Source organism: Chiloscyllium plagiosum, chromosome 3 (genome assembly GCF_004010195.1).
Source record: "Chiloscyllium plagiosum isolate BGI_BamShark_2017 chromosome 3, ASM401019v2, whole genome shotgun sequence".
Taxonomy (NCBI): domain Eukaryota; kingdom Metazoa; phylum Chordata; class Chondrichthyes; order Orectolobiformes; family Hemiscylliidae; genus Chiloscyllium; species Chiloscyllium plagiosum.
Genome location: NC_057712.1, coordinates 51,023,355 through 51,047,415, shown reverse-complemented (window position 1 = coordinate 51,047,415; position 24,061 = coordinate 51,023,355). Strand labels below are relative to the sequence as shown.

Genomic DNA, 24,061 nt, shown 5'->3' with positions numbered 1-24,061 from the left:
TTCTTCCTCTATTCTGTGAGATCTAACTTTGCTAACCATGAGGAACCTTGTTGAACGCCTTACTGAAGTCCATATAGATCACATCCACCACTCTGTCCACATTAATCCTCTTTGTTCCTTCATCAAAAAACTCAATCAAGTTTGTGACACACGATTTCCCATGCATAAAGCCATATCGACTATCTCTAATCAGTCCTTGCCTTTCCAAATCTGTGAAAATCCTATCCCTCAGGATTCACTCCAACAACTTGCTGCTTGTTTCCTGGCTTTTCCATACCACTGTTCTTAAATAGTGGTGCAACATTCGGCAACCTCCAGTCTTCCAGCACCTCACCTGTGGCTATCCATGATACAAATATCTCAGCAACGTGCCCAGCAATCTCCTCCCTTGCTTCCCACTGATTTCCCACTTAATTATACTCTGACTGACTTTATACTCTTCTAAGGAGTCAGTCAATCTCTGCTCTCTATACCTGACATATGCTTCTTTCTTTTTCTTGACCAAATCTTAATTTCTCTCGTCATCCAGTATTCTCTACATGTACCAGCCTTGACGTTCACCCTAAATGGAACATAGTCTCTGGATTCTCTTTATGTCATTTTTGAATGCTCCCCATTTTCCAGTTGTCCCCTTACCTGCGAATATCTGCCAATCAACTTTTGAAAGTTTTTGCCGAATACTATCAAAATTGGCCTTCCCCCAATTTAGAACTTCAACTTTTACGTCTGGTCTACCCATTTCCTATTTTAATCATTATTTTAAAACTAATAGAATTATGTTGACTGGTTCCAAAGTGCTCCCCCACTGACACCCTCAGTCACCTGCCCGGCTTTATTTCCCAAGAGTAAGTAACGTTTTGCACCTTCTCTAATAGATGCAAAACGTTACTGAATCAAAACATGTTCTTGTATAGACAGTTTAGGTGGGCTTGGATCGGCGCAACATCGAGGGCCCAAGGGCCTGTACTGCGCTGTATTCTTCTATGTTCTATGTTCTATGTTCTCTAGTAGGTGCAAAACGTTACTGAATCAAAACATGTTCTTGTATAGACTTAACAAATTCCTCTCCATCTAAACCCTTAACACTATGGCAGTCCCAGTCTATGTTTGGAAAGTTAAAATCCCCTATTATTCTTACAGATGACTAAAATCTCCTTATAAATTTGTCTCTCAATTTCCTGCTGATTATTAGGCGGTCTATAATACAATCCCAATAAGCTAACCATCCCCTTCTTATTTCTCAGTTCCACCCAAAGAACTTCCCTGGACGTATTCCCAGGAATATCCTCCCTAAGTCCCGCAGTAATATTATCCTGGCGCAAGGACAGTGTCTGATGTCACTTGGACATCAGTACGAGTGCAGGGCTTAGTCTCACAGGGGGCTGTCTTGCAGTCCCATTCTTTGTTTCTGCACCCTCAATAATGGCTGCCGCGCACAGTTTGGGAATCATTGGTGAAAGTGAAGAGAGAATCAGTTTACTGTCAAATATAACACTAACTTTGCAAGTAGTACTGGATCTGTATGAGATGGTAGCTATAAAGCTACAAATATTAGTGCTGAGATGAGTTATGAGAGTGGGTGATAGTTTAAATCTCCTCCAGTCAAAATCATTGTAAAGTCTAAATAAAGAACAAGCAATCTTTAAACAAAGAGGCAGTTGAAGGAGGTGGATGGATGAAGAAATAAATGCTGTTACTGCCCTTCATACAATTTCTGTAAAACATGTTTTACATTACCTACAAATGTGTATTAATCCTTTTCTAGAAAAGAAATGCACAAAATGTCACCATGTTGCAGACTATTCACTTGAGCTGCCAAAAGAACCTATGGAAGGCACACAATTTAACATTAACAAGATTCAGAAACAAAGAAAGTGCCTTTATCTTGGCTTGATACGTGTGGAAGGAGAGATTTTTTTGAAGCATTGAGTGTTTTTTAAATGGAGTTGTGTTTAGGAGATTTTGGAAAAGCATATATGAGGATGGCTCTGGAGTGAGATTTTCTTTATATCAGAGGATTGAAAGCTGTCTGCTGGACTATTTGACAAGGAGTCCTTTTTAAATCAACTGTTCAGCAGTGTGACTGATTTTGTTGAAGATTTGTTTGTTTCGTTTTTTTGCATGCTTAACGTTAATTATTTGGGTAAAGAATAATAGTTTATTTTATAAATAAGGTGCAGTGAAAGCTGCTGCTTTTCAGCTTGATGTCATCGAGGGCATACAAGAGACAGTGTTAGGTGGCTAGTAGATTTAGAGAAGTGATTACACAGCAGGATCAGTCAGATAGATGGGTGACTGTCAGGAAAGTTAAGGAAGTAGTTCAGAAGCCTTTGGTGGCTATTTCTCTATCAAATAGATATTTAGTTTTGGGTACTGTTGAAAATGATGTCACTCAGAAGGAAATAGAAGATGCAGTTGGATCTTGGGAACTAAGAATGTATCATATGTTAGGTAGGGTTTGACAAAATTTAAAAGAATAATTGTTAGAGGGGGCTCTGCTGTCAGCGGCTGACAGGAGATTCTGCAACAGTGAGGTTGAATTTTCGGATACTATGTTGTTTTTTTCTTGTCAGGATTAAGGACATCTGAAAATGATAGAAGCATATTATTAAAGGGAAGAATGAGATGCCAGAAGTAAACATTGGTAGAAATGACATAGGTAGTGAAAGGATTAAGGCTTTACAAAATCAATCTAAGAAGTTAGGCAGAAGATTAAAAAACAGCACCTCAGTAATCTCTGGTTTACTCCCAATACCAAGATCAAATGAGAGGAGGAATAAACAAATAAAGGAATCAAATCAATTGTTGAAGAGAAGGTGTAATGTTCAGGAACTCAGGTTCTTGGATTATTGGGATGCCCTTTGGGGCAGAAAAGACCTGTTCCAAACAGGATAGGTTGCACCTAAACTGATAATTTAAAAATGGCTGCTCACTAGCTCGGAGGAAAAAACCCTTCCCAATTCTCCCATCCTGTGATGTTCAAAAGGATATATGAAATTAATTTTCTGGTACTGTAAGTCCACAAGATGTTGCAGGAAATGTTGGCCATTCGGCCCATCAACTCTGTTTAGATTAGATTAGATTCCCTAATTCTAATCAATGAAATAATGACTGATCTGATAATAGGAGAAAGTGAGGTCTGCAGATGCTGGAGATCAAAGTGATGTTGCAGGAAATGTTGGCCATTCGGCCCATCAACTCTGTTTAGATTAGATTAGATTCCCTAATTCTAATCAATGAAATAATGGCTGATATGATAATACTCAACCTAATTTTCCTGCCTTCGGCCCATAGCACTCAATTCCCTTACTGATCAAAAATATGTCTACCTTTGTTTAGAAAATACTGAACAGCACAGACAAAATAACTCCCTGCAGTAAAGAATTCCATAGATTCACTCAGATGAAATTCCACGCTATCTCTGTCTTTAGTGGGTGACCCCTTACTCTGAGATTGTGCCCTTTGATCCTCGACTTTCTCATGAAGAAAAGAAAATCTTCTCAGCATTTACTGTATTAAGCCTCCTAAGAATACTGCATATTTCATTTAGGTCACTTCTCATAGAACATATTGTACAGAATATATTTGAATGAATATGGACTTCATCTACTCTACCTCTGCTCATAGGCAAAGCTGTCCATAAGGCCATAAGTACTGGGAACACGAATAGGTAACACAGCACTTTGAACCTGCCCGGCCATTTAGTACAATCATGACTGAACTCATCTTGTCTTCAACTCCACTCCATGCCTGTGATCAACCGAGTGAAACTTCCCTGTGCTGCCCCCAATGCCAATGTATCTTTTATAAGGGTACCAAAACTGTTCACTATATTCTTGATATGGTCTGTCTAGTGCCTTATTTTGTTTTAGCAAGATTTCCCCATTATTGTAACAGTTGCCTGTAAAATAGATGGCAACATTCCATTTGCCTATAGGATTATGATTTTGCGCCAGGAGCACCCCCACCCATCTGTGCTGCGGATTTCTTCAGTTTTTAATCCTACAACAGCTTCTTCCCTGCTGTATTCAGACTTTTAGTCTCTCTCGCGGCACTTTCTCTGTGGCTGTAATATCATATTCTGCACTCTGTTTTGCTACCCTGATGCATTTTGTACAGTACAATCCACCTGCATAACATGCAAAACAATACATTTCACCAAATTTCGGCACATATGATGGCAATACAATCAGAGCGTTTACAGCACAGAAACAAACCCTTCGGTCCAACTCGTCCATGCCAACCAGATATTCGAAATTAATTTGCCAGCATTTGGGCCATATCCCTCTAAAACCATCTTAATTACATATCTATCTATATGCCTTATAAATACTGTAATTATACCAGCCTCCACCACCTCCCCTGGCAGCTCATTCTATACATGCACTATCCTCTGCATAAAGTAATTGCTCCTTAGATCCCTTTGAAATCTTTCCCCTCTCACCTTAAACCTATGCTCTCTAGTTCTGGACTCCCCCATCCCGGGGAAAAAAAACTTATCTATTTATCCTATCCATGCCCCTTCTGATTTTATGAAACTCCATAAGGTGACCCCTCAGCCTCCAGTGCTCCAGTCTATTTAGCTCAAACCTTCTAACCCTGGCAACGTCCTGTACAGCCACATGATCTTCTAACTCCGTTACTCAATGGACTGACCAATAAAGGCAAGCATACCAAACATCATCGTCACTGTCCTCTTTACCTAGGACTCTACTTTCAAGGAACTATGAACCTGTACTCAAAGGCCTCTTTGTTCAGCAACACATCCCAGTACCTTACTATTAATCAATCTCTTTAAATAACAGTTCTTCTATTCACCCTGCCAAAGTACAAAACCTTACATTTTTACACCATGTGTTGACCTTTTGTTCCAAATGCTCCATGCATTCAAGTACAGAGCTGTAATTTCTAACTGGCCCTTGATCTCATCTTTTAGACTTTAATGCACTCCACAAGAAAGAACTAAAATGCAACTTTCCTTAACTTCAAAGTTTTGGTGAAAATTTCCACATCATTACCATTCTAATCCTGAAGTGCCAAATATTGCTGGGACATCCAATGGGAATTTGGCAAGTAAAACAAAAAGCAAGGAACAACAAGTACACAAGAGTCTGAGGGAAAAAGAACATCTATATAGCACTTTGTGACCTTATGATATGCCAAAATGCTTCACAATCACATATATTTTTGAAGTGCAGTTATTGTTGCAATGTAGGGAAAGATTAGTACAAAGTTATTCATAAAACTCTTCCATAAACAACATCACAAGATTTACATATGAGGTACACAATACTGGGTAAATATTAATCAGGACATTGGCAGGACTCAACTGCTATACTTGAATTAGGGACATGAGGTCTCTAACATTTGCTGCAGTTTAAAGTGTCTTCTGATAGTTTTATTACAAAGAAAATCAACTGTGCGAGTTCATTATAGGTTTTTGATTTTTAAAAAGACAGATTTTTTTTCAAAAACAAAAAGTTATATGTGCCAAATTTACTTACGTCTTCATCTGTCCTTTTATCCCAGCATCATTATACCAGAAACCTGACAGGTTAGAGCTGAAGAATGCACTGCTAGGTTGCTTTGTAATTGCATCACGTTTGGTTTGTGAAGACAGTCCACTAATAGATGGGGAATCTTTGACAACTGATGAAAAGGATAAACAGGTAGGAGTACATGCACCTTGCACACCTGCACGTTCTGTAGTGTGATGGGCATTAATTAGTTCAGGTTTGACTGCATCATTTCTATCAGACACAGCATCATCATCAGCTTCATAATAACCATTTTCTATCATTTCTTGTTCTTCATCCTCCTCTGCTTGTATAAGAGTGACAAGGCCAATAGTTGCCTTTTGAGGGCTTGAGGGACAGCTGCCACCACCAACAGGACTAGTATCAGAAAGGTCTGTGCTGCTTCTAGATCCAAAATAATTCTCCACTAATCCTTGTTTCACAATGTCAGTGCTGCTGGTAGCTGAAAGATTTGGGTGCATTCTATCATCTGTTTCCTCCAATGCTGGAATTTCAAACATGTGAATTATATTTAAATGTTGTTCTGGATGCAATTCTGCAACTACACTTTGGCTAATCTGTGCCTCATCCGATGTTCCACATCTTGGCTCATCAAGGTAAATCACTTCAGAATTCAGTTTAATTATATGTTCGGTGGATGCTTTTTCTAAACTGAAATCCTCATAAGAATCTTGAAGTTCTCTAAAATCATTAAAGCAAGCAATATTTTGCTGTGGATTGCTGCTACCTTCTTGACTGACAATGCAGTTATCAAACATTTGCTCAGGAAATTTAGAAGAATGATGAGTTTGATATAGAGTCCCTGAACCATCAACGAACACAACACTTTCTTCTTGCACTACAATACTGGATGTTTTATTTTCAAATTTTAGCTCATCTGGTACGGCAGTTGATTCTATCTTGGGCTGTTCATCGCTAATTTGTTGCACAAGATTGGTTGCAACTTTTAAGCTTTCATCAACTTGCTGTTCATGATCATCATCTGAAGGCAGAGAGTTTATAGAAGTTAAAGATGACTGTATTTCACTTACAGCACTTGTACTCTCTGTACATCTGCCTTCCACCATATTCTTTGAACTTAATTCTGGTTTTAGTAGTAGCTGCATGAAAGGCTTTTCACTGAGAACAGAAGTCTTCTCCAATACTGGCTCAGTAGCTAAGTCTGGATCCAAGTGGACAGCAAAAGAACTGGGCTCACTTTCGATACCAGAATCTGAAACTCTGGACGATGAGCAGGTGACATAAACGTCCGGCAATTTAACAGCATCTCCACTTGTAACCAAATTAAACCCCTTTGTACATACATTCGACTGTGTACTATCGGACGCAGGAGAGTGTAGTACATTTTCTTCCAATTGCAAATAATTGTTTTTAGAATCCAGATGTTGTGGCTCAGCAGATTGATAAGGCCCTTGGTCATCTTTAACAGGAAATTTGGATGCCATAATGACTGTTACTTTCTCCCCTTCATAAGTACATTTACTTCTTGGTTTGACTTCAATATGTTTGATATTTGATATACCTGAGTTTGATGTCATTTGTCGACTACTCAATCTATCAAATTTAGTAGAGTCTGAACACTCAGTTGGATTCCCAGGACCTGCCTGGAACAAGCTTGATGATGCAAATGTGCCAGGTTCCATTTTATGACAATTAATGCTATCACCATATTTATTGAGACTTTTAGCTTTTGGAGTCTCTACATTTTCTTCCATACTTGACAGAAGAGGTATTAGCTCTTTATGTTGACACAGTAGCTTAGAATCAGCCATTGCCTCATTACCATCTCTTGTGGTTGTGGGAACCTGCCCACCTTTTGGACAGATTGGAAGCCCACCCTCAGATTTACTGATCTCTCCCAAGTTTGAATTCTTCAAGCATTTGTAACCAACCAGTATGACAGAGTCCTTAGAGTTTTGCTTCATCAATTTTTTGTTACTTTCAGACTTAATTGTCTTCTTAAGTTTTGTTGCTTTTACTTTTGGTTTGCTGTGCTCTTCAGCTTTCACCTTGTGCTGCTTCATCTGTGGCTTTTCATTTTCATTATGTTTCACACTGTGGATGCTTGCTGGCTTTGCTTTAAAATCAGGACTAGAGAAGTTTGAAGTGTTAGATTCTTTTGAGTCAGATTTTTCAAATTTGGCAGAAAAGGATGATCTTCTTACATTCTGAACCCCACTCCAGGGAACATCCAAGTCTTAAAGAAACAAAATAGTACATATTTGTGAACAGGCAGAGAACTTAAGAAAAGATGAAATAAAAATATTTGAGACTAATTAAGAAAAATGAGAGCGAAATTTCAAGTAGGGAATAAATGTATTTCGACATTTAAGGCATTAACATTTTGCTTGTATCATGTGTGCTGTCAGAAACAATTTAGTAATAAGCAGCAATTCTTTGTTAGGTCTGTTTACACATTTTGTACAAGTTTTTTAAAAATATGCAGTTGCCACATGGTCACTGTTCTACATAAAAATTTGATCTTCCCACATCTAGCCAGTTTTTACATCTTTTCCATTTTCCTATTATTCTGAATTGCATGAAGTAGAGGTTCAATGAATGGGCAGGAAGTTCATTAGTCTCTTGGATTCACTATCTCAACCTTTCATCACAACACCTAACTGAAAGAATCAACTGACGCTACAGCTTTGCTCAGTTGGAATAGATCTCAACTAAGAAAACAGTGCATTTTCCTTCTATGCATCTCATCAGCAAGACTACCTATAGGGTAGTCATCCCTTTTCAGACATTAACAATTTATGGTATTATTTGTCTGTTGAGCGGAGTTAGTAAATTCCTAAAATTAAATAAAATCTATTTTTATAAATTTAATATTACAACTTATGATTCAGACAATAAATAAAATTTACAATGAGAAAGTTCAATATTCATTCTATGTAATATATTTGCCAGCAATTAGATAATTTTTAGATTCCAGTGCAAGTCACAAAACTTGAAAGAGTATACGTTTTAATTTTAGGCTTCAAATTCTTCAGCTTTTTAGAAGCTCTCTTTTCAGAATTGAGAAATTATGCTTCAAGAGATTAATTAATTTTTGTCCATTTCAAAAGTAAAATAATATTTGAGCAAATGGCTACATTCTGATGCTGTAAAACTGAAATAATGTGCTGAAAATTAAGCCTCACAATACTGTATTTTTCATGGTCGTGGTCATGTAGTCTCTAATGCTATACAGCTTGAGTATCTTAATAATTTGCTTTGTATTTTCAGACCAAGGAAGGAACTAAAGCACTTAGGAGCCAGGCAGCTAAAGGCACAGGCATCAATAGAGGAACAATAACTTTGATGCATCAGAGGTAAGAATCAAAGATGTGCACTTTATTGAAGGATTTTGTGGCTAGAAGAAACCACAAAGGAAAGGTCTTGCAGGGATTTAAAAATAAGAATGAGAATCTTAAAATCGATAAAAGCCATAAATCTGCAGACGCTGCAAATCAGAAACAAAACCAGAAATTGCTGGAAAAGTTCAGTGAGTCTGGCAGCATCTGTGGAGAGAAATCAGAGTTGCATTCCGGGTCTAGTGACCCTTCTTCAGAAGAAGGGCATCAGCACTCAGCCAACTTTGATTACTCTCCACAAATGCTGCCAGATCTACTGAGCTTTGCCAGCAATTTCTGGTTTTGGATCTTAAAATTGATGTTTTGCTTGAATGGGAGTTAACATAGGTCAGCAGGCAGGAAAATAAAGGGTGAATTGGATTTTGGGGGAGTAAGGACATAGAGTCTTAGAGATATACAGTACAGAAACAGACCCTTTAGTCCAACTCGTCCATGTTGACAAGATATCCTAAATAAATCTAGTCCCATTTGCCAGCATTTGGCCCACATCTCAAAACCCTTCCTATTCATATACCCATCCAGATGTCTTCTAAATGTTGTAATTGTACCAGCCTCCACCATCTTCTGGCCACTCATTTCATATACACCCCACCTTCTGCATGAAAAAATTGCCACTTAGATCCTTTTTAAATCTTTCCACTTTCACCTTGAAACTATGCCCTCTCGTTCTGGACTCCCCCAATCTGGGTAAAAGACCTTGTCTATTTGTCCTAACCCACCCCTCATGACTTTATAAATCTTCATAAGGTCACCCCTCAGCTTTCATACTCCAGGAAAAATAGTCCCAGCTCATTCACCTCAAACCCTCCAACCTTGGCAACATCCTTGTAAATTTTTTCTGAACCCTTCCAAGTCTTTCCTCTATCATGGAGATGTGAATTGCACACAATACTCCAAAAAGGGCTTAACCAATGTCCTGTACAGCTGCAACATGACCTCCCAATCCCTATATCCAATGCACTGACCAATAAGCAAACCAATTGCCTTCTTCACTATCCTATCTACCTGCAACTCCACTTTCAAGGAACTATGAACCTGCACACCTTACCATTAAGTGTATAAGTCCTATCCTGATTTGCTTTTCCAAAAACAGCACTTCATATTTATCTAAATTAAACTCCATCTTCATCCCATTGCCTCATTCAATCAAGATCCAGTTGTACTGTGAGGTGACCTTTTTCACTGTTTGCTACACGTCCAATTTTAGTATCATCTGGAAACTTACTAACATACCTCATATGTTCATATCCAAGTCATTTATATAAATGACAGAAAGCAGTGGACCTAGCACCGGTCGTTGTGGAACACATTGGTCACAGGCCTCCAGTCTGAAAAGCAATCCTCCTCCAACACCCTCTGTCTTCTACCTTCGAGACAGTTCTGTGTCCAAATGGCTAGTTCTCCCTCTATTCTGTGTGATCTAACCTTGCTAACCAGTCTACCACGAAGAACCTTGGGCAGAGTTTTCAATTGTCTTAGGTTGGCTGGAATAGAATATGGGGGGATGAACAAGACGACAACAAAATGTTCAAATATAGAGGTAATAAATGTAAAGATGAGAGTTTAAGTAACAGTTGGGCTGAGTTGGAGTCAGAATTGGATAATGTTATGGATATAGAAATGGGTTGTCCTACATGATGGTACAGACATGTGGTTTGATGCTCAACTCAGGGTCAAACATAAAACCATGACTGTGAATGGTGTAGACTTTGAAGAGTCCGAGTAGGGATAATGACAAGGTAGGTGAACAGACAAAAATTTGACAAATGAAGTGTAGTGTGAAATAATGTGATTTTGTTCACGTTGGCAACACGAATGAACAAACAATATATAATTTAAGTGGAGAGAGATGTCTGAATTCTGTGGTATTAAGGGACCTGGGAGTTCTGTTATGTGAATCACAGTTCATTAATATGTTGATTCAGCAAGTGAAAAGGAATGCAAATGCAAAAGTGTTCTTGCAAAAGGAATGAGCTATAAACATAGACGCCTTGCTACAATTGTACAAAGTGTTGGTGAGACCACATTTGGCAAAATGTTTACAACATGGTCTTCTTACTTGAGAAAACATATAATTGCATTAGAAGCAGTATGGAGAATCTCCATATAAACATATGAAGTAGGACCAGAAGACAACCATTTGGTTTCTCGAGCTTGCTGCACCATTCAATGATTTGGGTTCCGAATTCCAAATTCCCATCTACAACCTCTACAATCCTCTAATCCATCCCCCACCGAACAGGAGTTGATCCATCACTGTCATAAAAATAGTTAATGATCCTGTTTCCACTTAAATGATTCCTGGAATGAAGGGGTTGTTGTATGAGCAAAGTAGGACAGTTTGGTCCGGAACCAATGAAGCTTAAAAGAACCAGAATTGATAAGTATGTACCGGTCAGACAGGGAAGAAGTTGTAGAGTAAGGGAGCCATGTTTACTTAGGAAGTTCAACCTCTTGTCAAGAGGAAGAAAAAGGCTTATGTTAGGATGAGATGTGGTGGCTCAGTTACGATGCTTGACAGTTACATGTTAGCCACTAAATCCTAAATAGAGGGATAAGAGGAGCTAGGAGGGGATATGAGAAGTCTTTGGTAGATAGGATCAAGGAAAACTCTAAGGCTTTCCATAGGTATATCAGGAATAAAACAATGACTAGAGGAAGATTAGGGCCAATCAAGCATAGTATTGGGAGGTTGTGCGTGGAGTCAGAGAAGACAGGAGAAGCGCTAAGTGAATATGTTTCATCAGTATTCACACTAGAAAAAGACAATGTTGTCAAGGAGAATATTAACAGGCTACTAGACTCTGTGGGATTGAGGTTCACAAGGAGGAAGTGTTAGCAATTCTGGAAAGTGTGAAAATAGATAAGTCCCCTGGACCAAATGGGATTTATCCTAGGAATCTCTGGGAAGCCAGGCAGGAGATTCCTGATCTTTTGGCTTTGATCTTTATGTTGTCATTGTCTACAGGAATAGTGCCAGAAGACTGGAGGATAGCAAATGTTGTTCCCTTGTTCTAGAAGGGGAGTCGGGACAACCCTGGAAATTATAGACCAGTGAGCCTTACTTCAGTTGTGAGTAAAGTGTTGGAAAGGGTTATCATTACTAATGAAAGGCGTTTGCCCAAAACATCGATTTTCCTGCTCCTCGGATGCTGCCTGATATGCTGTGCTTTGCCTGCACTACTCGAATCTTGACTCTCATCTGCACACTTTCCCCTAACTGTTTTGTGAAGGGTAGGTCGTGCTTCACAAACCTTATTGAGTTCTTTGAGAAGGTGACCAAACAGGTGGATGAAGGTAAAGCAGATGATGTGGTGTAAATGGATTTCAGTAAGGCCTTTCATAAGTTCCCCATTGTAGGCTATTGCACAAAATATAGAGGAATGGGACTGAGAGAAGACAGAGGATGGTGTTTAATGGGAAATATTCATCCTGGAGTTCAGTTACTAGTGGTGTACCACAAGCAGCTGTTTTGGGTCCACTGCTGTTAGTCATTTTTATAAATGATCTGGATAAGGGCAAAGAAGGATGGGTTAGTAAATTTGCAGATGACATTAAGGTTGGTAGAGTTGTGAATAGTGACGAAGGATGTTGCAGGTTACAGAGGGACATGGATAAGCTGCAGAGCTGGACTAAGAGGTGGCAAATGGAGTTTAATCTGAAAACATGTGAGGTGATTCACTTTGGAAGGATTGGGCCAACAGTAAGATTCTTGGTAGCATAGATAAGCAGAGAGATCTCGGTGTGCAGGTACATGGATTCCTGAAAGTTGCCACCCAGGTTGATAAGGTTGTTGAAAAGGCATATGGTGTGTTAGCTCTTATTGGTAGAGGAATTGAGTTTCACAACCATGAGGTCATGCTGCAGCTGTAAAAAAACTCTAGTGTGGTTGCACTTGGGAGTATTGTGTACAGTTCTTCAGGAAGAATGTGGAAGCTTTGGAAAGAATTCAGAGGAGTTCAACCAGAGCTGGACTAAGAGGTGGCAAATGGAGTTTAATCTGAAAACATGTGAGGTGATTCACTTTGGAAGGATTGGGCCAACAGTAAGATTCTTGGTAGCATAGATAAGCAGAGAGATCTCGGTGTGCAGGTACATGGATTTCTGAAAGTTGCCATCCAGGTTGATAAGGTTGTTAAAAAGGCATATGGTGTGTTAGCTCTTATTGGTAGAGGAATTGAGTTTCACAACTATGAGGTCATGCTGCAGCTGTAAAAAAACTCTAGTGTGGTTGCACTACACTACACTAGTATTGTGTACAGTTCTTCAGGAAGAATGTGGAAGCTTTGGAAAGAATTCAGAGGAGTTCAACCAGGATATTGCCTGGAATGGAGTAAAGATCTTACGAGGAAAGGCTGTGGGACTTGAGGTTGTTTTCGTTAGAGAAAAGAAGATTGAGAGGTGACTTAAGTGAGACATATGAGATAATCAGAGGGTTATATAGGGTGGACAGTGAGAGCCTTTTTCCTTGGATGGCAATGGCTAGCATGAGGGGACATAGTTTTAAATTGAGGGATGATAGATATAGGACAAATGTCAGAGGTCGTTTCTTTATTCAGAGAGTAGTAGGGCCATGGAATGCACTGCCTGCAACAGTGGTAGACACACCAACTTTCAGGGCATTTAACCGACCGTTGGATAGGCATGTGGATAAGAATGGAATACTGTAGGTTAGATGGGCTTAGATTGAATTCACAGATTGGCACAACATTAAGGACTGAAGGGTCTGTACTGTGCTATAATGTTCTATGATAATTTAACAACTTTTAAAATGTAAAGGGGATTTGACAGGGTGAATTCTGGGACGATGTCTCTCCTTGTAGGAGGGACTAGAATGTGGTGACACAGTTTAAAAACGAGAGGTCTTCATTTAAAATGGAAATGAGGATTTTTTTTTCCTTCTGGGAGTCTTAGTCTGTACAATACTCGATCCCAATTTGCAATGGAGGCAGGATCACTAAATATACTTAAGGTCAAGTTAAATATATTCTTGAATTACAAGGGATTCAAATGACATTGGAGGGAGAAAGGGAGGTAGAATTGAGGCCACAATCAGATTTGATGTTTTCAACAGCAAAGTAGCTCTTATTCATATGCTCAAACAGTTGCCAGGAGAGGCACAAAGACATTAACAAGCTGTTTGCAGCAGGGTAGACAGACAATAGTCTCACTTTTAGCAATATTTAATTCAAAGAAATTTCTGTTCTGCTGGATGTCAGACAAGCAATTTGATAACTTGGTTATAGTGGATGAATTAAGTTGAGGACGGTGATGAAAAGCTGGATGTTGTTGATGCATGTGCGAACATACTGGCAATATGCTATTCAATAACACTGCTGAGTATCACCACTCAACTGAAAATTTGGATCGATCCTTCACATAATAGTAGAAAGAGAAGTTACTGAAAGTGATATTCTGACCATGGTTAGATAGATGAAAATTAAAACAGGGGATGCAAACCAATGTTCTGAAGCATTGGAAAACAATGCAGCCAACCGAACTGAACTGAAACTTATATTTTTTTTACCTTCTGGAACAGAATCCAGATATCGATCCTCAAAGATAATGGGCAGTGAGCTGAAGTCTCCATCTAATTCCACACATTCCACAGGAAGAGAAGGAAGAGAACTGAAATAGGTAGAATTCTTTACAGCTGCAGCCATCTGTGCGTGACTTTGTGCACTGAAAAGTAGCCAACAAATTTATACGTTAAAGTGCAAAAAGCCACAAATTTTCAAGTCATTGAAAAAGCAATTTTTGTTTGGTTATCAAAGTCTGCATATTTGGCAAACATAATGTTCAAATCACTTTGTGAAACAGTGCTGTACTACATGCAAAGTAGTCCTGTGTCTTTACAATATAGTTACTCATCTCCAAAGTTTAATCAGTTCCAGTTTTAAAATTAAGTCTTAATCATATAAATAGCAATGTTACCAAGTCACCAAGAATTTCTATAAAATTAATACAAAAAATAAATAGAATGTTTCACTACCTTTATTTAAATTCTGAAGATGGCTTAAATCAATATACTTCAATGTCATGTAATAACAAATATAAAATCTTAAGTAGTTTTTATGACTAACAGCTCCTTTAACAAGCCAACATAGACACATGGATCAAATTGTAATTTGTACTGTGAGATTATGCATTGTATATTGTCATACATTATAGAACTTAAAAATTATAACAACAGAGAAGATCATTTAGCCCAAGTGATCCATTGTCGACTCTCTGCATAGCAATCCAGTTAGTCTCATTCCTTTAACATTCACTACTTTTCAGTGGCAGTGGTTTGGTTTAAGCTCAAGCTGTAATACAGCAAACATCAAAACCCCTCTGACAACAACTTCCAACCCTGTGATCTCTACCATCGAGAAGCACATGGGCAATTGGTGCATGGGAACACCATCACTTGCAAGTTTTCCTCAAAACACACCACCCTGACATGAAACTATATTACCCACTCCTTCAATATCAAAGTCAAAATCCTCCCTTTCTAGCAACATAGTAAATGTACCTGCACCAAACGGACAGCAGTGGCTCAAAGCACCAACACTTTCTCAAGGGCAATTAAGGATGAGTAAGAAAAATCTAGCCTTGCTACTAAGTTCATATCCCAGGAAAGAATTTTGAAAAACAAAATGATTTCTGAGGATACTGAGGCAGTGACAGAGAATTACTTGAGCATGCAGATATGGTAGGAAAGCAAAATAGAAGGCAGAAATTAGAGTTCCAGCTGGGTTAAATCAAAGAAAGAAAGACTATGATTTACGTAGCATCTTTCACAACCCTATGCAGTTTACAGCCAATTTAGTCACGAAGCCATAATTGTAGCAGTCAATTTATGCAGTGCAAGCTCCCATAAGCAGCAATGTGATAGAGAATGCTTAATTTCCTAGATGTTTTTAAAATAGTGCAGTGGGTCTTTTACGTTCACCTAAATAGGCATGCAGAATCTTAAATTAATGCATTATTTAATGGATAACAGCTTCAACAATGCAGTAGAATATCCAATTTCTTCTTATGCTCAGCCCTGTTTTTGACTCAGAAGCAAGTGTGCAATGAAATAAGCAACTGAGTACAATCTAAATAATGGATTGAGTAGACTAGATTAGATTCCCTTCAGTGTGGAAACAGGCCCTTCGGCCCAACCAGTCCACACCGACCCTCCGAAGAGTAACCCACCCAGTCAGATTTCCCTCCGACTAATGCATCTAACACTATGGGCAATTTAGCATGGCCAATTCATCTGACCTGCACACATTTGGACTGTGGGAGGAAACCGGAGCACCCAGAGGAAACCCACGCAGACATGGGGAGAATGTGCAAACTCCACACAGACAGTCACCTGAGGCTGGGATTGAACCTGGGACCCTGGTGCTGTGAGGCAGAAGTGCTAACCACTGAGCCACTGTGCTGCCGGATTAGAGCACACAATTTTGACATTGGTAGAAAAAAGGGAAGTAGGGGCAGAAGAGAGGAAAAAATATTATAAATTCAACATAATTAGCCAAACAAATATTATGTTCCAAGAGTCCTTTTTTAAGAACTGTTAGTCTAGTTGCTAATCATCTGAGAATACTGAATAAGCATCACATTTTGTGGTCAATCACAAACTAATTTTGGAACCACATTTACAATTCATGTTAGTAACCTGGATTCAGAAACTCAACGTAAATGGCCAAATTTGCATACATCAAGCAAGGACTGGAAAGTCAATCATATCGTAACAGAATAATTCACATAATTCAACTGCCTCTTTTTGGTTTGTGGTAGTACCTCAAATGCAGTTGGCAAATGGAATCGTAACAAAATGATGGCAGAGCACAAGCTTTTTTTTAATTTCAATTTTTGTACTTTATGTTAGAATTGACATGTGATTGCTGTGGGTAGACTCAATAGCCTCTGTGCATGAAAAAACCTATAATCCCTGGGAAGCCACATGTTTACTATACTTGCTTCTTTCTGGCAGGAATGATTGAAATGATATAAATTTTCAAGCAAAACATTGAAAGGTCAGAATTGAGTACTTGAGGGAAAAAAACTGTCAGCAGACAGGTTTGGAATGCATTGCCTGAGAATGTAGCAGACATAGATTATTCCTGATGAAGGGCTTTTGCCCGAAACATCGATTTTCCTGCTCCTTGGATGCTACCTGACCTGCTGTGCTTTTCCAGCACCACTCTAATCTAGACACAGATTTAGTTGAAGTCTTTGAAAAGGAATTAGATAAATATTTTAGGCGGAAAAAAGATTGCAGAATTATTGAGAGTCCTGGCACAAACACAACAGGGGGAATGGTCCTTTTCTGTTCAGTAACCATTCTATGATGGTATCATTATCTCATACCACTAGAAACTAGGTAGAATGCCCATCATGTTCTTCAATCTGCTTTGAAAAACGCAACATATCAACCTGTTGAGCAATTATATACAGGTTAACTTCCTAATTGTATAATACACAAGGAAGTAGCAAGACAGTGTACAAGACATAAATCATAAACAAAATACAATCAATCCATCAGACCTAAAAATACCTATTTGCGAATGAATTCCCTACATAACTTGAGAATCACAGACTGCTGAGTAGACCCAGCTTATCTTCAGCAAAAATGATACAATATCTTATGGTGATCCTTGGTAATCCAATTATTCAGATCCTGAGTCAGAACAATGACATGAATGATCTCTATGATGGTTTAGATCTCCTGAATTCAGTAAAAGTCAATATTGTGAAACCATCAGTTTTAAGACTCGAAGTACACACATAACTATTTTTAAAGTAAGGGGAGTAAGGATACATAATCTCTGATTTAAAGATACTGATCTAAAAATACTGAAGCTTATTTAACAATTAGATGCTTTAAGTGCATACACCACACGGAGATCTTAGCCATATCAAATATTCATTCTCAACCAACTTGGATAAGCACTTTGAGTGATCAAAACAGCTTCTAATTAAGCATTGAATGTTGAAATCTTGAAAGTAGAAACTAACTATTTCATCGTGTTGGAATATGCTCACAAAATCTTGCACTAAGATTACATTTGTTTTTTTTTAAATTGAACTAATCCACTCGAGATGCCTGTTACTGAAAATGAGTAGCAGCATGTAGTAACTATAACTGCACAATATGTAGAATATAGAGGAAAGTCTTTCACCCAAAGTGAAAACTTTGGTATTTTCAAACAAAAATAGAAATTGGCTATTGTTCTCTTGCCTTATCTTTAAGTTCATAATTACTTACTGCAACTCCTGATATGCCAGCGCTGCTTGTCTAGGATGTTCAATGCAGAAAAAAGCTTCTGAAAATCTTCTTACCTATCCAATGGATGGAAGAGGAAGGGAACAAATATAGCCAAAATTTCAGTAAATTTTGTAAAGTAGATGCCAAAATCCCAAGTTTCAGTTTCGCACAATATATATTTAACAAAATGTTTTTGGTAACAAACTTAATCATAGATCAATAATATGATGAGGTGCTACAAATTAAGAGGATGAATAGGCACTGGAGAGGTATGATTTCAAAAGAACAATAGCCATCAATTAAGAATCTTTCAGATGAGAGGCATATTACTAATAACATATCTGAGGCTGATCTCAATACACTATTACTTAGGCAATGTCACTGTGAGCAAAATACTCAAATATGCAGATGATAAACCATGACTACATAACATGAAACAACAGAGAAAAATATTCTGTTATCAGGAACATGTCTTTAGCTAACAGACCTAAACAAATATAGAAAGCAGTTCAATATGCATTAATAATATAATATGGCTGCAAGAAGTTAAGAAAGGGGTCAAATAACACTACAGTCCACAATCAGTTATGAGTTACAATAGCAGAAAGATAGACAACAAATTAATGGATCTTACAAATTATTTAGGATATTACCTTCTAACAATAACCAGGCATGAATTGCAAGGACAGCTGAAAAACTATTCCTTAGAAGGACTGAGAGGGTGTTTTTAAAATGTTTTTCTTGGAACTTGGGCATTATTGATGAGGTTAGCATGTACTGCCCATTTCTAACTTCCCTTCTAAAGGATGTGGTGAGCTGTCTTCTTGAACCACTGCAGTTACTGGGATGTAAGTAGACTCTCAATACTGTTAGGAAGGCAGTACCAGGAATTTGACCCAGAAATACTGAAGGAACATAAATTCGCAAGCAGGGATGGTGTGTGACTTGGAGGTGGTGGTATTCCCATGCAACTGCTGCCCTTGTCCTTAGAGCCTTAGAGCTGAAACAGACCCTTTGGTCCAACTTGTCCATGCCGACCAGATATCCCAAATAAATCTAGTCCCATTTTTCTAGCACTTGCCCCATATCCCTCGAAACACTTCCTATTCTTATACTCATTTATGTGCCTTTTAAATGTTGTAACTGTACCAGCCTCCACCACTTCCTCTGCCAGCTCACTCCATACACGCACAATCTTCTTTGTGAAAACTTTGCCCCTTAGGTCCTTTTAAAATCTTTACCTTCCCACTTTAAACCTATGTCCTCTAGTTCTGTACTGCTCTACTCCAAAAAAAAGACCTTGGCTATTCACCCTATCCACACATGATTTTATAAACCTCTATAAGGTCACTGCTCAGCCTCCGAAGCTCCAGGGAAAACAGCCTCACCTACTCAACCTCTCTCTACAGCTCAATCCGTCCAACCTTGGGAATATCCACATAAATATTTCTGAACCCTTTCAAATTTCACAACATTCTTCCTATAGCAGGGAGACCAGAATTGCATACAACATTCCAAAAGTGGCTGAATCAATGTCCTGTACAGCTGCACCATGACCTCCCAACCTCTATACTCAATACATTGACAAATGCCCTTTGGTAAGCATACCAAAAGTCTTCTTCACCATCTTGACTTTCTTGCACTCCACTTTCAAGGAACTATGTGTCTGCACTCCACGGTCTTTTTGTTCAGCAACACTCCCCAGGAACCTATAAGCCCTGCCCTTATTTGCCTTTCCAAAATGGAGCCCCTTGCATTTATCTAAATTAAACTCCATTTGCTACTCCTCGGCCCAATAGCTCATCTGATCAAAATCGCATTGTACTCTGAAGTAACCTTCTTCACTGTCCACAATTTTGGTGTCTTCTGCAATCTTACTAACTGCATCTCCTATGTTCACATCCAAATCATTTATATAAAATGATAAAAAGCAGTGGAGCCAGCACCGATCCTTGTGGCAAACCTTGGGTCACAGCCCTCCAATCTAAAAACCAACCCTACCTCACTATCCTCTGTCCTCTAACTTTGAGGCAGTTCTGTATTCCACGTGATCTAACGTAGCTAACCAGTCTACCATGACTAACTTTGTCGAATGCCTTACTAAAGTAGATATAAATCATGTCCACCACTCTACCTGCATCAATCCTCCTTGTTATTTCTTCAAAAATCTCAATCAAGTTAGTAAGACATCTTCTAGGAAGTAGTGCCAGAGGTCTGTATTTTCGCGATCGTTAACGAGGAAGGGGAGCAGACCGAAGTCGTGGTCCACATAGGTACTAAGAGCATTGGTAGGAAAAGGGATGGGAATTTAAGGCAGAAATTTAGGGAGCTAGGGTGGAAGCTTAGTGCTAGAACAAACAGAGTTGTTATCTCTGGTTTGTTGCCCATGTCACACGATAGCAAGGCAAGGAATAGGGAGAGAGAGGAGTTGAACATGTGGCAACAGGAATGGTGCAGGAGGGCGGGTTTCGGATACCTCGATAATTGGGTCTCATTCTGGGACCTCTACAAACAGGATGGTCTACATCTGAACCTGGGGGGCAAATTTACTAATGCTGTTTGGGAGGGTTTAAATTAATTCAACAGAAGAAGGGAACCAAATATGTAGGCCCAGTGTCCAGGAGGTTGACAGTAATGAGGTCAGAAATACAGTTTCAAGGTTGCAAGAGTCCACCAGCAAGCAGGAAGGTGCTTTGAAGTGTGTCTACTTCAACGCCAGGAGCATTCCGGAATAAGGTGGGTGAACTTGCAGCATGGGTTGGTACCTGGGACTTCGATGTTGTGGTCATTCCAGGGACAGGAATGGTTGTTACAGGTTCCGGCACTGAGATGTTTCAGTAAGAATAGAGAAGATGGTAAAAGAGGATGAGGTGTGGCATTGGTAGTCAAGGACAGTATTTCGGTAGCAGAAAGGACATTTAATGAGGACTTGTCTACTGAGGTATTGTGGACTAAGGTGAGAAAAGGAAAGGAGAGGTCACCCTGTTGCGAGTTTTCTACAGGCCTCCGAATAGTTCCAGAGATGTAAACGAAAGGATAGCAAAGATAATTCTGGATACGAGCAAGCGTAATAGGGTGGTTGTTATGGGGGACTTAAATTTTCCAAATATCGAGTGTAAATACTATAGTTCAAGTACTTTAGATGGGTAAGTTTTTATCCAATATGTGCAAGAGGTTTTCCTGACACAGACAAGCCAACAAGGGGTGAGGTCACATTGGATTTGGTATTGGGTAATGAACATGGCCAGGTGTTAGATTTGGAGGTAGGTTCGGTTATGTTTACTTTAGCGATGGAAAGTGATAGGTATATAATGTGGGCAAGAGTTATTGCTGGGGGAAAGGCAATTATGATGCGATTAGGCAAGAATTAGGATGCCTAGGATGGGGAAGGAAACTGCAGGGGATGGGCATAATTGAAATGTGGAGCTTATTCAAGGAACAGTTACAGCGTGTCCTTGATAAGCATATACCTGTCATATAGGGAGGAAGTGGTCGAGCGAAAAGAGTCAGGAGGGGACATGAGAAGTTATTAGCAGGTAAGATCAAGGAAAACCCTAAAGCTTTCTCTAAGTATATCAGAAATAAAAGAATGATTAGAAAAAGATTAGGATAGTAGTGGGAAGTTGAGCATGGAGTCCGAGGAGATGGGGAAACGGTAAATGAATATTTTTTTGCCAGTGTTCACACTAGAAAAAGGCAATGTTGTCCAGGCGAATACTGAGATGCAGTCTACTCAACTAGGAGGCGGTATTAGCAATTCCAGGAAGTGTGAAAGTAGATAAGTCCCCTGGGCCGGATGGGATTTATCCGAGGATTCTCTGGGAAGCCAGAGAGGAGTTTGCAGAGCCAATGGCTTTGATCTTTATGTTGTCATTGACTATAGGAATAGTGCCAGAAGACTGGAGACTAGCAAATATTGTCCCTTTGTTCACGATGGGGAGTAGAGACAGCACTGGTAATTATCGACCAGTGAGCCTTACTTCGGTTATGGGTAAAGTGTTGGAACAGATTTTAAAAAGTTAGGATTTATAATCATCTAGGGAGGAATAAGTTGATTAGGATAGTCAACACGATTTTGTGAAGGGTAGGTCATGCTACACAAACCTTAGAGTTCTTTGAGATGGTGACCAAATAGGTGGATGTGGGTAAAGCAGTTGATGTGGTGTATATGGATTTCAGTAAAGCATTTGATAAGGTTCCCCTTTCATAAGGGTTAGAAGGGGTGGACAGTGAGAGCCTTTTTCCTTGGATGGTGATGGCTAGCATGAGGGGACATAGCTTTAAGTTGAGGGGTGATAGATGTCAGAGGCAGTTCCTTTACTCAGAGAGGAGGAGGAGCGTGGAACGCACTGCCTGCAACAGTAGTAGACTCGCCAACTGTAAGGGCATTTAAATGGTCACTGGATAAACATATGACTGAAAATGGAATAGTGTTGTGATAGATAGGCTTCAGATTGGTTCCACAGATTGGCGCAACATCAAGGGCTGAAGGGCCTGTACTGTACTGTAATGTTCTATGTATGTAAGGTGCTGTGGAAGGAGCCGGAGTGCATCTTAGAGAAGGTACAGACAGCTGAGACTGGGCTTCAGTGATGGAGAGAGTGTACATTGGTGCTGGGTACTAATCAAGTAGGCTGCTTTGTCCTGGATAGTGCTGAGCAGCTTGAATTTTATTGAAGCTGCACCCATTCAAGTAAACAAAGCATACACGTAACTTTTAACTTGTGCCCTCTAGATAGTGAGCAGACTCTGGGGAGACATGAGCTGAATTAATTGTTTCTTGATTTCACATGGAATTAATCTAATTGCCTTAAGATAGCCATCATGAATAGATCATCCATTTACCACTTGCGGCTGAAAATGGATGCAAATACTTAGGCCTTGTTTATCACATTGACGTACTAGATTTCTCAATTACTGAGGATGAGGGTATTTGCGAAGCCTGCTCCTTTGGTTAGCTGTTTAATTACTCACCGTCATTCATACTGGATATGGCAAGACTCAGAGTTTAGACATGATCCCTTGATGCAGCATCACTTACGTGTGTCTATCACTATTTACTTACACTGACCGGCATGCAAGATGTCCTGTGTCATAGGTTGACAACGCCTGGCATGCCTTTCTATAATCTTCACTGGTTCAGTTTTCACAGTGGAAAACAGAACATGTTGGGTCACAAGGTTACACATTTTGGTTGAATGCAATTCTTCTCCCGCTGATTGTCCTTAGTGCCTGGATGATATCCAGTTTTGAATTACTAGGTTTGAAATTTATCCCATTTAGCAGAGTGATAGTGTCACACAATGTCAGACAACATAATGAAGTGTATCTTCAATGTGATGACTGGATTTTGTCACCACAAAGACCATGCAGTGGTCAATACTATCAATACTGTAAAAGACAGATTATCTGTGACAGGTAGATTGGTGATACCAGTGTTAAGCTAGTTATTTCTTGTTGTTCCACTACCACCTTTTGCAGATCCAGTATAGCAGTTAGGCTGCTTCAGACTCAGCCAGGCCGGCCAGTTGTACTAATACTGAATTACTTTTGATTGCAGATAATCCAGTGTACATTCTGAGCCCGTGCTTCTTCAGTGCTTCTTCGAAATGAAGTTCATCGTGGAGGTTCATTTGTTTGAGGAGATGGTGTAGGTGGTAATCTGCAGGAGTCTTTATTGCCCACATTTTACCTGATGCCACAAATTTTACCATGTTCACAGTCAATCCTGTTTAGGATTCCAAGGACAACGTCTACCTGATGGTAACTCACTATGTAGACATCTGGTGGGTCTATTCTGTCAGTGAGTCAGGACATGTCCAGGACAGTAATGGTGGCATCTGGGACATTGTCTGTTATAAGCATATTTGTTAGATAATTATTCTACAGATATTAATAAGGAGGACTTATCAGTGTTG

General features: G+C 39.3%; 1 protein-coding gene across 6 annotated transcripts in view; it reads right to left on the bottom strand.

Moving 5' to 3' along the window:
- fam135a (family with sequence similarity 135 member A) overlaps nucleotides 1-24,061 on the bottom strand; it is a 310,864-nt gene that overhangs the window by 89,130 nt on the left and 197,673 nt on the right. For all 6 annotated transcript variants that reach the window (XM_043681729.1, XM_043681723.1, XM_043681738.1 and 3 more), the window contains 3 exons: nucleotides 18,144-18,217; nucleotides 14,424-14,578; nucleotides 5,505-7,734 (listed from right to left, as the gene is read on the bottom strand). In XM_043681729.1, coding sequence (XP_043537664.1) covers nucleotides 5,505-7,734; nucleotides 14,424-14,578; nucleotides 18,144-18,217 — 2,459 coding nt within the window. The remainder of the gene's footprint in view (nucleotides 1-5,504; nucleotides 7,735-14,423; nucleotides 14,579-18,143; nucleotides 18,218-24,061) is intronic.